The sequence below is a fragment of the Nesoenas mayeri genome (genome assembly GCF_963082525.1).
Source record: "Nesoenas mayeri genome assembly, chromosome: 1".
NCBI lineage: Eukaryota > Metazoa > Chordata > Aves > Columbiformes > Columbidae > Nesoenas > Nesoenas mayeri.
Genome location: NC_137541.1, coordinates 116,833,703 through 116,847,486, shown reverse-complemented (window position 1 = coordinate 116,847,486; position 13,784 = coordinate 116,833,703). Strand labels below are relative to the sequence as shown.

At 40.0% G+C, this 13,784-nt stretch overlaps 1 protein-coding gene across 1 annotated transcript in view; it reads left to right on the top strand.

The window, feature by feature from the left end:
- LOC308047882 (amine oxidase [flavin-containing] B-like) overlaps positions 1-11,287 on the top strand; it is a gene marked incomplete at its 3' end in the record, with an annotated part of 49,239 nt that extends 37,952 nt beyond the window's left edge. The window contains exons 8-15 of the mRNA XM_080356688.1: positions 619-778; positions 2,196-2,292; positions 3,087-3,140; positions 6,717-6,774; positions 7,761-7,858; positions 8,961-9,072; positions 10,675-10,737; positions 11,132-11,287. Of these exons, the coding sequence (XP_080212814.1) occupies positions 619-778; positions 2,196-2,292; positions 3,087-3,140; positions 6,717-6,774; positions 7,761-7,858; positions 8,961-9,072; positions 10,675-10,737; positions 11,132-11,287 (798 nt within the window). The remainder of the gene's footprint in view (positions 1-618; positions 779-2,195; positions 2,293-3,086; positions 3,141-6,716; positions 6,775-7,760; positions 7,859-8,960; positions 9,073-10,674; positions 10,738-11,131) is intronic.
- Between the last annotated feature and the right edge of the window lie 2,497 nt (positions 11,288-13,784).

Below are 13,784 nucleotides of genomic sequence, written 5' to 3'. Positions count from 1 at the left end.
TCTAGAAAATGTTTAGCTTTTCCTTTCTGACTTCTCCAAAACCCTGCACAAAAATGTAGCAGAGATTAAAGTGACTGTGACAGAAAGTCACACTTTCTCATTGTCCCCAAGTAATAGCAATGATAGAGCTTTAAAGTGATGCCTGAAAAGCAAAGTGCATATTTGAACTTTTCCTTCGCTAACATATCTTCTAGCATTCAGTAACCTTCTGAATTAAAGGATAGTTGTAAGATGAACAGAAAAATGTAGCTTAGTAGTAAACTCTCTGTGAAAAACACTTCAGACTTTGCTTCCAGGTTGTAACAGAGGAGTCCAGATGGAAGAGAGACTGAGGGGCTCTCGTAACATGGAAAATCTTTCCACTGGCTTTTTTTCAAGTGCTGGGGAAAGAGCAGGTGCCCATCATTGGAACAGATGGCTGTTTATATAATGCTTGTTTGTTGTTTAAAAACCAGGATTTTGTGAGGTTTCAGTTGTGCAATTCTCATGCTAAATGCCAAAATGCTTCAGAAGATACACCCTGTAGCTTCCTCAGATGTCTGCCAAGATCATTAGAGCAATATACTTAGGATGAAGTAGCAGAGAATGCGTTTGGCTTACGTGTAATTTCTTCTCCAGGCCAAATATGTGATCAGTGCCATTCCCCCAGCTCTTTGTTTGAAGATTCATTTCAACCCACCTTTGCCTTCAGCGAGAAATCAGCTCATCAACCGAATCCCCATGGGCTCAGTCATCAAATGCATTGTGTACTATAAGGAAACTTTTTGGAGGAAGAAGGGTATTATGTTTTACTTGAATTGTATAGTAGTGACAGAGAGAGGGAAGAGGGTACTTGATAATGGAGCAGACTTTGTATTTGGAGTATGCTGGACCTTAGAAGGAGACTTGGTACACTGCTATGCCATTTTTGCCTTTCCCTGTTTGAGAAACTTGAGAGATCGGTTGGGAAGAGAGGGTGGATGGGGGAATAAAAAGGAGGTAGGCATGAAGGTGGAACTCATGCCTCTTGCTTGTTGCTTTGGTTTTTCTTTGTTGTCCTCTCCTTTTCCTTCAGTGGCACCTGGGTGTGAGATAAGTCTCTTCTACTTGTACAGTAATGTAAAGATGCAAGTGATATGTGATGTAAAGGGGTTTTATCCCATCAGTTATCAGCCAGTGGAAGTTCTGCCTTCTGGATGCACTGGGCAGGGTTAATTGGAGCTGTCTCCACATAGATACCAACAGCTGGGATAGTCATCCTGGACTCCCTTTACATCATGATTGCTCAGATTTCTTTTAGAACTTTCTGAAAATATGACAAAATGCAATGTAATAGCACCCATTTCTCATTATGGGTTATAATGAGTCCAAATCTGTGTTTGTCTACAAATCTCACCCAGTCTCCACCTCTGTTAATTATTTTAAGAGTTCTGGATTGTGGCTGTTGGGTTTGGGATGGACTGGCAAGAGGTAACTTCCATTTCCTGGTAGAACCCACAGTTTGTGTGCTGTGCCTTGCTAACACCATTGTTGTTTTAAGAACAATTTTTTTTTTCCTCAAACTCTTATTTTAAAAACATTTGTGTTTTCAAAACAGTGTACTGATGTCTCCTCCTATGTCTGGCATAAATGTCATATGTGGAAACAATTGTGCTAGAGTCGCTTGAACATCTTCAGTATCTGAGAGCAATCTGTTTCTGTGCAATTAATAATTACCTTGCTAATCAGGTTGAAGAATGATTTATTTTTCTATCATGAATTCAACATCAGGAGATTCTTTGGTTGTCCTGCTGGTTTAAAGATGCTTGAAAAAGATTGTTAATTGTCAGAACATCTCAGACCCAAACTTTCTCTTCCAGTGGAATCTCACACTTCTCTGACTCAAGGCAACACTACACTACACTGCCTTGCAGATCAGCAAGGGAGCAGCACACTAGTCTTTGTCACTTGATGGGGATCACTTTACTTTTTTCTTTGTTCTCCTTCCATTTGTTTTCATATCTCGTTGTGTTAGAATCATAAAATCAGAGTATAGAGACTGGGTGGGATCTCTGGATGTCATCTAGTCCAATACCTTGCTCAAAGCAGGGTGAATTTAGATCAGGTTGTTTAGGACTTCCTCTAGTCAAGTTCTGAGTATTTCACAACTTCTTGTCAGCTTGTTCCTGTGTTTGGATATGTAGATCTTCACTTCTTTTCCACCTTGTGGTTAACAGGGTATTGTGGTACCATGATCATTGAAGATGAGGATGCTGCTATTGGTTTAACACTTGACGATACTAAGCCTGATGGCAGCTTTCCTGCCATAATAGGGTAAGAGACAAAGAAGGTGTCTAGTTAATGCCTTTTTAGTTTGTCTTAGAGGCAACAATTGAAATAAAACCTGCTTTGAAGGGAAATACTTTAAAATATTTAGAGAATTGAGTTTATCAGTGTGTGGTGAATATGTTTGATTTTTTATTTAAAAAAAAAAATCTCTATGATTTAATTGCTAATTTTAAAAAATGAAATTCTGTATTTCTTTTTCTCATGGTCATATTTTGCCTTTTCATGTGGCAAAGTACAAAATTGGAGAAGAGGAAAGGACGCAGAAGAAAAAAGGGGGTGGTTACAGAAATTTAAAGTTTTCTCCAGATATTTTGCCTCAAAAAAAATTTGTTTTCTAGAATTATACTTTGTTCTGTTCTGGTTTTTTTGTTTGTTTTTGGTTTTGGTTTTTGTTTTGTTTTGTTTTTTGTTTTGTTGCTGTTGTTTTGTTTTGTTTGAATATGATCAGTCTTAGAAAGTTTATTTAACAATAATTTACAGTTCAATCCTAGGCTTCATCTCATGTTGCTATACGCCTACATGCACTGCTGTATAAAATTAAGGTCATTGGGAAACGGCTCATACAAATATTATAACCTGAATCTCAGAGTGGTTCCTTTCACGGTGAGTTCTGCAAGCAGCAGGCAGATCGTATAACATTATACAGGGAGATTAAATGGATATTTTGGATAGAGATAATACTATGAATCACAGCACCCCATCATAAGGTATTGGCATTTTAAATAATGCAGGAAATGTAGTAACATAATGGAAGTAAATTGTTTGTGGTCTTCCTACAGCTTCATTCTTGCTCGAAAATGTAGAAGACTGACAGGTCTCACAAAAGAAGAAAGGTAGGTACAATCACAGGGGATCTGCATGGAATTCAAGTAAAATGTCTGTTACAAATTACCAGAGTAGGAAAAATATGCACTGATTTGAAGGAAGTTGTCTGTAACTTTTCAACAGTAGGAGGACATGTCACTTTAAGCAAGAAGATCTCTTAGGTGTTTTTGGATGAAGACCCCACAGAATTCCTCCCATCAGGCAGCAGATGTGGCAGCTAGCCCCTGCCCTTTGGACACTCGCAGGGCCCGGTTCTCATTTTCCAGCTGGCCTACTCTGCTTATATGTCACTTTTGCAAAAGAACTGCTCTAAGCTGCTAATTATAAAACCAGTGTAAACATTCTGCTGCCCTTCCTGGAAAGCGTTCAGGGCCACCCTCGTCTGTATCCACTGCTGCCTCTCTGGCTTCCTGTGAGTGCACTGAGCTCTTTAAAAACTTATAAGAAGGACAGTTTTGGCCTCTGAGCTTGATTTTTTTTTCCTAGTCACTGTGGAGGGTCCTTTCAGTGTCTGTAACACAGTGTAACCTTGGGGCTGCTGTAGCTGCCATGAATGAGAGCTCTGCATCACAAAGATGTCGGAAAGCTGCCTCCAGCTCTCCACCCTCAGTAAAGGGAAAAAATGCCTTTCAGGGACAGATGAAGCTTGTTTTTACTGTCTTGTTGAACCAAATCTATGCATACAGTAGTGCTCTTCTGTTTATTAGTAAAACAGAGTTTACAAAGTAATGAATTTTTTCCATCACACTGCTTCACAGTATCTGATCAAATTAAAGCTACAAGTATAGAGCGTGGATATGAGGAGAGCCTTATTTTGACTTGGAGAAAACACAATTGTTTTTAAAGCATGTCACAAGGAATACTGTGTCCAAGTAAACATTTTCACAGTAATAGCTAGTTCAACTGTAGAAGGTGCAGTCATCTCAGATTAGCTTTGCAGGTAGTCTAGCAGTCTGTGGATAATGGGTCTAAATGGGGTTGTTAATGTCCCAGTCTTTTCAAATGACAGCCTGGTACCACAGAGCACTTTTAAATTTGGCAGGAATGGACAAGTCAGCCTTTTCCTCAGCATCTAAGCTTCGAGATAGACCCCCAGCAGGTGGTTGATGATAAAAGTAGTATAGGTATTCTGAAATCCAGTGTGCCCAGCATTTTAAGCCGTCATAAACACCAAATGGTATCTTACGCTGTGTGTCAATACGCTAGATACAGCTGAGCATTTGCAGTATTTCAGCTTCTCTTTCTGTGAAATGAAGGGCTGTCCTGGTAGTTTGCAGGGCACTATGAAGGAAAGGTTGCTTTCCCCTGGACGTTAATGTCATTAGCACAATTATCTGATTCTGCTGCTGGCTATGGACAAGCTGTAAACAGAAGGATTTTGAACTTTTGTCTTTTGAAGAATGAACCTTAGACTAGGAAGGGCTTCGCAGTTACGAAATACGCTTGGGTTGGTACCTGATAGAGGTACGCTCGTGCAAGGGTGCCTCTGGCTTCTCAAGTCCTGGTTACAGTTGACCAAGGCAGGAGTCCACTGGGCTGCCTTGCAGCTCCCGTCCTGCACATGAGCACAAGTCTCCTTCCAGTGGAAATCACGGTCCAGTAGAAGGCAGAGCATGAACCTGGACCTTCTCTCAGGGTACACTCAGGGTGTGACTAGTTTGTGTTGTTTAGATGGGGGTTATGGTGCTTGCAGGGAGGCATCTCTTCTGAGGACAGGCTTCTTGTGGCACCCTACAGAGGATGCATCTTGCTGAGATGCTGTGCTCACCTATCAACACAAGCTGGGCTTTCCCTCTATCATGTTGATGGCTGGGTAAGGTTTTTGGTAATGCTTGGACATTAAGAGAAGGATGTAAAGCCCATGGCAGCTATCCTAAATCATGGCTGAGAACAGCAGTTGTGGGAGGGGATGGAAACCATTTTACTGAGGCTAGACTGAAGAGAGAAAAACTGCTGCCTTCCAGCTGGTCTTCCCAGGCCAGATACCAATGAGCAATTATTGTGGTTAGACTGTGCCCTACCCTTCACACCTGTGCAACGAAGGTGATGGCATCACACACTGCTGTGGAATAAGAGGCCAGTGAAAAGAGCTGAGTGTCTGCGTGTTTGCTGCTTCCACACTGGGCACAGTGTAACTCTTAACAGGACCCTACCTAGGTATCTCCAGGTATAGCATTCCTCTTATTTAGTGCTGGTAGCAATTTCACAGCTGAGTCCAAAACGAAGTAATAAGGATTTTGCTCACTGCACATTCCATATGTTTCGTGCTAGCATTAGCCATAAATCCATAAATAAGTATTTATTTAAATTGTTCTAGGACAAAAAGTGCAGATATTGCACAGGGACTAGCTCATCTTCAAGGATTGTTCTTATTAGGGAGAATGACCTCAAGATAGATTAATGTTGGTACAACTAAGTCATTTAGAAACTGCATTTCTGTTTTTGTTTTTGTTTTTGTTTTTGTTTTTTTCCCGTCAAATGCTACCTATTATTGATGAATAATTCCTTCCAAGGTCAAAGTTTCTTGAGTCTGAAGATGCCCTTGACCTGAAGCTTAATGTTTTCTTTTGCACAGCTATTTTTATCTGTATTTGCAATGTGGTTAGCAAACAGCAGTGAACTTGTACCTTTTTGGAGCCCTGGAGCTGGCTGTACATGAGAATCCCTACCAGCCTCTGGTATACCATTCCCAGGCTCCCTGAAGGGCAGGTCACATGTGGAGAAAGGGCAGAGCACAGGCTTTCCTCATACCCTTTCTTATAACATTCTTTGAGTTCAGCTGCTTGTGAGTATAGCTGAGTTGCTTCATACAGGAGTATAGATGTGGTTTCCTCATATGCTTATATAGCTTGACATGTAGTCCAGATGGTTAGAGACCTGGGACCGCTGTATTTCTGTGCTCAGCATGGCTTTCTGTGGAGCACAGGATTTGCTTCCAGAAGTAAATGTCTTTCCAGCGTTGTGTTTGCAGGTTTGTTTTTCACAATTGTTAACGATTATTTAATCTTGATCTTCTTGTGTTTGGGAATTGGTGCAGCGTGGCCAACAGTAAACAGTAAGACCCAGAAGCTTTTAGGAACAAACTTACTCGTACTTGGAGTTTGCTACAGAATGAAGTATATTCATGGATTTATGGACTCATAAACTAAAACAGGAGGAAATTTTGTAGGTACAGAAATAAAATACTGATTCCCTGAGAGCCTCAGGCTATCAGTACCTGGATCTTTGTAGGAACAAACTGTAAGTTAGACTATATGTCAAGACAAAAGAAGTGCAATGTCTTACTAGTTTCTTTTCCTGACAGCCTAGAGAACCTTTGGATAATATATGAATTTGGGCTGCTAGACATATCTTAAGGGAACAGCTTGCATAGCTGCTGATAAAACCAGCACTTATGCAGCATAGGAGTGTGAGTGAGTTATTTCTAGTGATCCAGAGGCTGAGCAATTAGGATAGATCCCAAAAAGCTGGAACCTCAAGTTCATGCAGATATTAATACTTTTTCTTTTGCAACTATGTCATACTAGAGGTGGTTTGTTTTCTCTTTCATTACACAGAAGTTTTACATTGCTTTTCTCTTGCAGGAAGACGAGGCTATGTGAGCTCTATGCAAAAGTTCTCGGATTAGAGGAAGCTTTACATGTAAGCACACAATCTGAGCCATGGTTTCTCTTGTCACATTGGTTGAACTGGGGAAGGGCAGAATGAAACTGGGATGCTGCCATGCTCCAGCACAGCGCTGCATAGTGTTTTGGAAAAGGTACCTGCTACGGGAGCACTTGTTGCCCTCTGTAGAGAGGTAGAGATGAGGTTATGCCATATCTTGGTTGTGTTTGACACTGAGGATAAGAACAAGCTTATGAAATGGTTAAAAGACAGATACGTTCTTGTCCAGAATCATGTATGGTGTTCACATTGTTTGCCACTATACATCTCGACTGTTTTCAGCTGTGACAGGTTTGCCTGTTCCCCTCAGTCTGGTAGAGCATAATGATTCTTCTCTATTACTGGTTGCTAGGATCCACTGCTGCATGTGGTTTCTTTTTGCCTTTCACTTGCCTTCTCTTCCCTGTAATGGTAAATAACTGACAGGATTTGTGTGATCACACACTTAGTTTATGTGATCAATGCCCTTTGTCCTTTAAGGTCAATTTTATGCAAGTTGAATTTATAGACAGCATCTCTTGAAATGACATCTTTTAAAACACAACAACATTGTATGCAGAACCATGCAAGTGCTATATGTTGCATTTTTAACAGTATATATTTGTGTCCAATGTACATATTACAAGTACTATACCCATTACACTAGAGGTTAATTTTGCTTTAAATGGCTCAAAACTTAAATTTGTGCTTAAAGCATAAATTTACATTGACAGATTAAGAGGATTATGTTCTACAGTGGCCAGATTATCTAGTTTTTTTTTAAAATAGCTAGCAGTGTCTATAATTAAGGCTTATTGTGTTGCATCCATGCTGCATTAAGAGACTTGTTAAATGTGCTCATCTTGTCAGACATTGACATGCAACGAATCATATGCTATTCTCCTCTGCTGTCTCCTCAGTCCTTTTATTAGCTTCCTCAGGACTTTGTCCTTTCCTTCAGTGAATTAATCTCTGTCTTACAGCCAGTGCATTATGAAGAGAAGAACTGGTGTGAAGAGCAGTATTCTGGGGGTTGCTACACAGCCTACTTCCCACCAGGCATAATGACTCAGTATGGAAGGTACAGTGTCTATTTATAGTGGGCTTTGGAGTAGTAAGGTAGACCAAGTTAACAAATATCCTCAGAAAGGGTCATAAATCCTCTGTCATTGTTCACTTTATACCTTTAAGATCACTGGGGAATATTTTAAACAGATATTATAGCCTTCCACTTGTCTCAGTTGGACATTATGATGGATGAGTACAGTATCATTAGGAGTTTTTAGTCACCTTTATTATTCAGTGAATGCATCTGAGTAGGTTTTTTGAAGGAAGTTGGGAGGTTTTCACAACCTGTTTTCCAAACTGGCTTCGAGTATTTGAGGTTGATTTTACTGTTTCTGGTACATCTTTAGCTGGTATTTTATAAATACTGACAAGAGAGTTAATTCCTGCCAACCTTGACAGTAATGAGTGATTTCTCTGGCCTGTTCCTTTCCTATTGGCAGTACAGTCTTAATACATTAATCAGTGTGCCATTGTATACAATCCTCTCTGACACAAGTTTTTGCATGAAAATAAGATTTACCAAAAAGAAAAAGACTTATTGGCCAGACAAGATCTTGGATTCAGATACATAGTTTTTAATGTGGTGGAATAGCCCTGTTTTTGAAGTATAAGCTTTCATAATATAAAAATAACTTGGAACAATAAAGCGGTTGTAATGAAGAGCATATGGAGGCCTTGCTTTTTAAAATAATTTTAATGATAATTATTGCAAATTCTGGCAAAAATAGAGTAAATTTTTAAAAATTATTTTCAAAAAATTGTTTATTACTTTAGATATCATGGGGATGTATTTCAGAATGCTACACTGTGCCAGTAATGCCTAGCATTGGTATTTATCACACTGTCTGAAACTGAGATACAGTAGGTCTCATCTCAAGCTGATTGTCCGTCATACCTATGAGCACTAGATTCACTACCAGAAATAACATTGAAGGAATTGCAGTGTAAATTTTTAGAAAATATGATGCAGACTCCCTGTCCAGCTCAGCTAACCCAAAGTTACTATGTTTAAGTGCTCACTGTTATTTAAAACACTTCTATTCTAACATTAACCCAAGGATCCAAATTCTCTTTTCTGATATGGCTGATGTGACTTACTGCTTGTCCCCCTCCAGGATTATTCGGGAGCCTGTCGGCAGGATCTATTTTGCTGGCACAGAGACAGCCACGGAGTGGAGCGGGTACATGGAGGGGGCTATACAGGCTGGAGAAAGAGCAGCCAGAGAGGTACAGGCACAAGCCCAAAACAGGGCACTGTCAAATATCTTCTGGAAAATGGAAGATCTTTTGGTTGGTGGTGAGATGGGAACTGAGTGTTGACACCTTCAGGTGTTCTGAAATCTTGATGCAAATCCCTGCAAAGGAGATAGACTTCAAAAAGGGTGAAGGATTTGCATTTAGATTTGGAATGCTTAGAACAGACTTGGGCTATTTCATCAAACTCTTCTCTGTTTCCAGGAATGAAATCCTTTCTTCTTTAACAGAAATCCTGAATTCTCACGTAGTCATTTTTTCTCCTAATTGAGCCCTTTGTTAGTCATCATATTGAGAGATCATGGCCATTAGCCTCACTTCAAACAGCTCAGTTCTGCATTTCTGCAGACCAAGCCAGTCCCTTCCTCAGCTGTTTCTAACACCATTGACACAGTGACATACCATTGAGGCAGTCTTGCATAAAGTCATTAAACAAGGACTTAAGTATTTTGCTTCTGAAAAAATGGCAAATTTCTCCAATATTTTCAGGAAAATTATGATTTATGAAGCAGCAAAAGGAATGTCACCTTTGTTCTATGAGGTGAAGGGAACCTTCCAGCTAAGAACTAGAGTAATTAAACAGAAATTGGCCTGGAAGGGATCTGGAGATTCCATACGCTTGCCCCAAAATACAAGGATCAACTGTCCCTAAACCGTCCCATTTGTGAAGTGTGTACCTAAGCTGGTCCTGAAAACCTCCAGAGGTATGACATTACAGCAGAACCTCCATAGGCCTGAGCAGGGAAGTTGGCAAGCGAGGTTGATTCATAAAAAATCTAGTTTCCCTTTTCTCACTTACTTGTGAAAGGAAAATATGATTAAAATCCAATGTGAGTGTGTTTCTCACTCTCCTGTATTGAAAAGCTGACAGGGTGTGTGAAAATAAAAACCCATTATAAAAGGTGAAAAATCTTGCTAAATCTACAAGTACCTGAAATAGGAGAAACATTAATATCACCACCTCAATTTTATTTTACTGTAGACATAGTTAATCTTGCTGTCTTTCATGACTATCATTTCAGATAATCTTTCCTATCCTACTCATCTCTGATATCTTTGATACTTTGAATAGTTACTTTTCCATTGCAAAGGGGTTTTTTTTTTTACTTGCTTTTCTCTGGCTGAAAGTGGTGGTCTGTCATCACTCACAGGATTCTATTCGTCTTCCAGCACCATGGTAAAATCTGCAAACCAAGCTACTCCTGGCTATACAGCTTGCCCATGCAGCAGCCAGTTTATGCACACCTTGGTTTGCCATGAGTGCATACTTACCTCCTAGTCAAAATCATATTACCCAGTTCCAATAGGACTACTCAAGTTCTGGTATCTCACATGGACTAAGCAGTGAGAGGTTTTTCTCCTACTGTTTCTACTTTCCACTAGGATGAAGGTCTTATTAAATATCAGGCCCCCCACAAATGAGTTGTAAAAAGGTCAAGTTTTCTTTAGAATTTGAATACACAGAGATTTATGTAGACAATTGTTACCTTCATCATACCATTTAAAAACAAAAATTGAAGCAAGCTCTTTTTCCCTTTCAATGGTACTTACTAGAAAAATGTTATATATTTTCAGATACTGTTCGCTATGAGGAAGATCCCAGACAGTGAAATTTGGAAGCCAGAACCTGAATCAATTGTAAGTCTTTCTGTAGATTAAATGGATTTTTTTTTCTGTTTTTCTGATGAGATTAAATTTTGTTGTCCGTTTTTATTTAGGTTCACTAAAGCAAAAGCACAATAAACTTTTCCTGACCAAAACTGTCTTCCCTAAACAGGAATATGACAGAAATTCAGAAAAGGCACCTATCTGACAACTCTGTAACACAGGGTCAGAGGGAACTGCACTTTTTCACTGGGCTATGAATCCTTTCTGTGTGTCTATTCCTCTTCCCCGTAACTGAGCAGAAAAATTTGATACACTCTGCTTTTTCACAGCATGAACTGCTTCAACCCAGTTCAGTTTTTACTTCATTTACATCCTACATCTCACATTGGAGATGTTATGTTGATAATGGCTGTTCTCCCTGCAGGATGTTCCAGCTTTGCCCATCACTACAACCTTCTGGGAAAGGAACTTGCCATCTGTGCCAGGATTGCTAAAGCTGATTGGATTTTCCACTTTCTTTACTTCTGTGGCTGTGGCAGGATTATTTGCCTACAAAAAGGGACTTCTGGCTCGAAACTGAAAAAGGTGCCAAAGCCTCACATTCGAGTGGGTTTCTTTTTTTTTAGTTTAGTTTTTGACATTTTCTTCCCAGATCAGGACTGGAGAAGAGGAGAAAGCAGCAGAGAGAAAAGGCTGGAGCGGGGAGGTGAAGGAAGGGGATCCATATTGAAAAAGAACCCCTTGAATTCACACCCGCTTCTGGCATTAACTCTTTTGTTGTTGAATTTCTAGGATACCCTGCCAAGCATTATCACCTTGAGGTTTTTATTCAGATCTCAGAACAGAAGTGACAAAATGCTTCTAGGAAGCCTGTTCTGATGTGAATTCCTGTTCTTTTTACACTTATATCTGAACCGGACCCTGAACTCCAGGTCTTGCCAGGCACTTACATATCCAGTTGCAAACAAAGGGTTTCTGCCTTCCTTTGTGTTAGACCGAGAAAAGAAATCCATAGATTAAAGAATAATTAAGTAGTTCACGTGAATTGCTGGTGAGGATCTTTTCAGTGTTTTTATTTTTCACCCACATTTCTAGAGCCCAGGCAGCACTTAAGGCACAGGTCAGGCTACCTTTTGAAGTGAGGGTCTAAATTTATCCGAGGTCTGCAAGTGTGGCCATATGTAGTTAGCATTTTCAGTGGCATATTGGTCTTACAGTGAATTGAATGACAATGTTTTCACTGCCTTTGGCAATGGAGTTGAATTTTGGGCTTCCAGCTGTGTTCACACTGCCTGGAATGGCAGAGCTCATGAGTTCAAGTAAAGCCCATCCCTGTGCAGGATCAGATCTCCTCTGCCTAGGAAACTGGTGGGCTCCAGACTAAAGCCAATGTGTGCAGCAGTATGGATGATCAGGCTGTTTGATCTGAGTGTGAACAGGAAACCTCGTACTAACGTGTAGACACAGCATCTCAAACCTTTTTCACCCTGTCTGACACCCCTTTGCCTCCAAGATCTTCTTTTAGCTTAGTGGAGACCTTACGGCCGTCTACAACTACCTGAAATGAGGTTGTAGCGTGAAGGGTGTTGGTCTCTTCTCCCAAGTAACAAGTGATATGATGAGAGGAGATGGCTTCACATTGTGCCAGAGAAGGTTCAGACTGGATATTAGGAAAATTTCTTCACAGAAAGGGTTGTCAGGCATTGGAATAGGCTGCCCAGAGAAGTGGTGGAGTCGCCATCCCTGGAGGGGTTTAAAAGACTCATAGATAAGGTTCTTAGGGACACGGTTTAGTGACAGTGTTAGGTTAATGATTGGACTTGATGATCTTGAGGGTCTTTTCCAACCAAAATGATTCTATGATTCTAAGATATCAAGAGAGCAAATTAACCTCTGCCTATGCCAAGAAGTTGTAAAGCTGTGCATAAAAACCAACCAACCAGCCAACCAACCCTCTTTGATGTATGTTTTTAATCTCCTTCCTTTCTTTCATCTACTTAAATTTATACATTGAAAACCTTGAGGCTGTCTCTTGCCTGATAGGGCAAAATGGACTTGAAAATGTAGCATTAGCATTAAAAAGAACCCCAACCAATCAACCAAAAAACCCCACCCAAAACTAAACCAAACCAAACCAACCAACCACCAACAAAAAAACCCCACACGTGCCCCCCAACATTTGCTTCATGCTGAACACAGTTTAGCTGATTCAGAGCTTGTCTCTCCTAACAACCATATTGATGGGATTAGCACTTCCACATCTGCCTGCTGTGCTGTGTTGTACTGACTGTGCACTTTTGGTAAATAATTAAGGATGTAAATGATAGAGAGATCAAAGGAAACCATGGATGGGATAGTCACATGCAAGTGCTTCTGCCATCCCTAGCTTGGTACCTTTAAAACCATGTTAAAAAAAAAAAAAAAAAGAAAAGAATAAAAAACCAGACGAACCAAAACAAAAAAAATCCAAAACAAAACAAAACAAAACCCCAAACAACCAAACAAATCAGCCACTAAAGCCTTACATGCCTACCTGCTGACATCATGATACCTCGTTGTACGTATTTCTGCTGTTTTACATCTGCCCGACACAAAACATAAAGTCCCAGGTATAACTGAAACAGCATTTGATGCACATGAAGCTTGAGAAAAGTTATATGTCTGGAATTTTTCGGAGACCATTTGTTGCCCTTCTTCCTTCAACCTGTGATGATTTATATATAAAAAGTTACATTGCAGTAATAAGCCATGGAGGGAAGTATAATAAGAGCATATTCAGCAACTGGTGTGAGCAGAGGGTGGAAAAACTGTATCACCAGTCTCAGGCAGACATTTTGGGTTAGCATCTGATTCTGCATGTGCAGAGCAGCAATTCATTCTCCAAATAGTCCCAGGGAACTCCACTGAACTACTTATAAAGCTGTAATATTTGTGAGCAGCACAGAAGTTTCTGGCCCTTAGGTTTAATTCTCTTTAACTTGATGTGCCAGTTAAAAATCTTCTTGTAGCAGCAGCTTGGATTTTATCACAAATGAATATCCTCATAACAGCCTTTTAAAATTCATAGGGGAACTTTT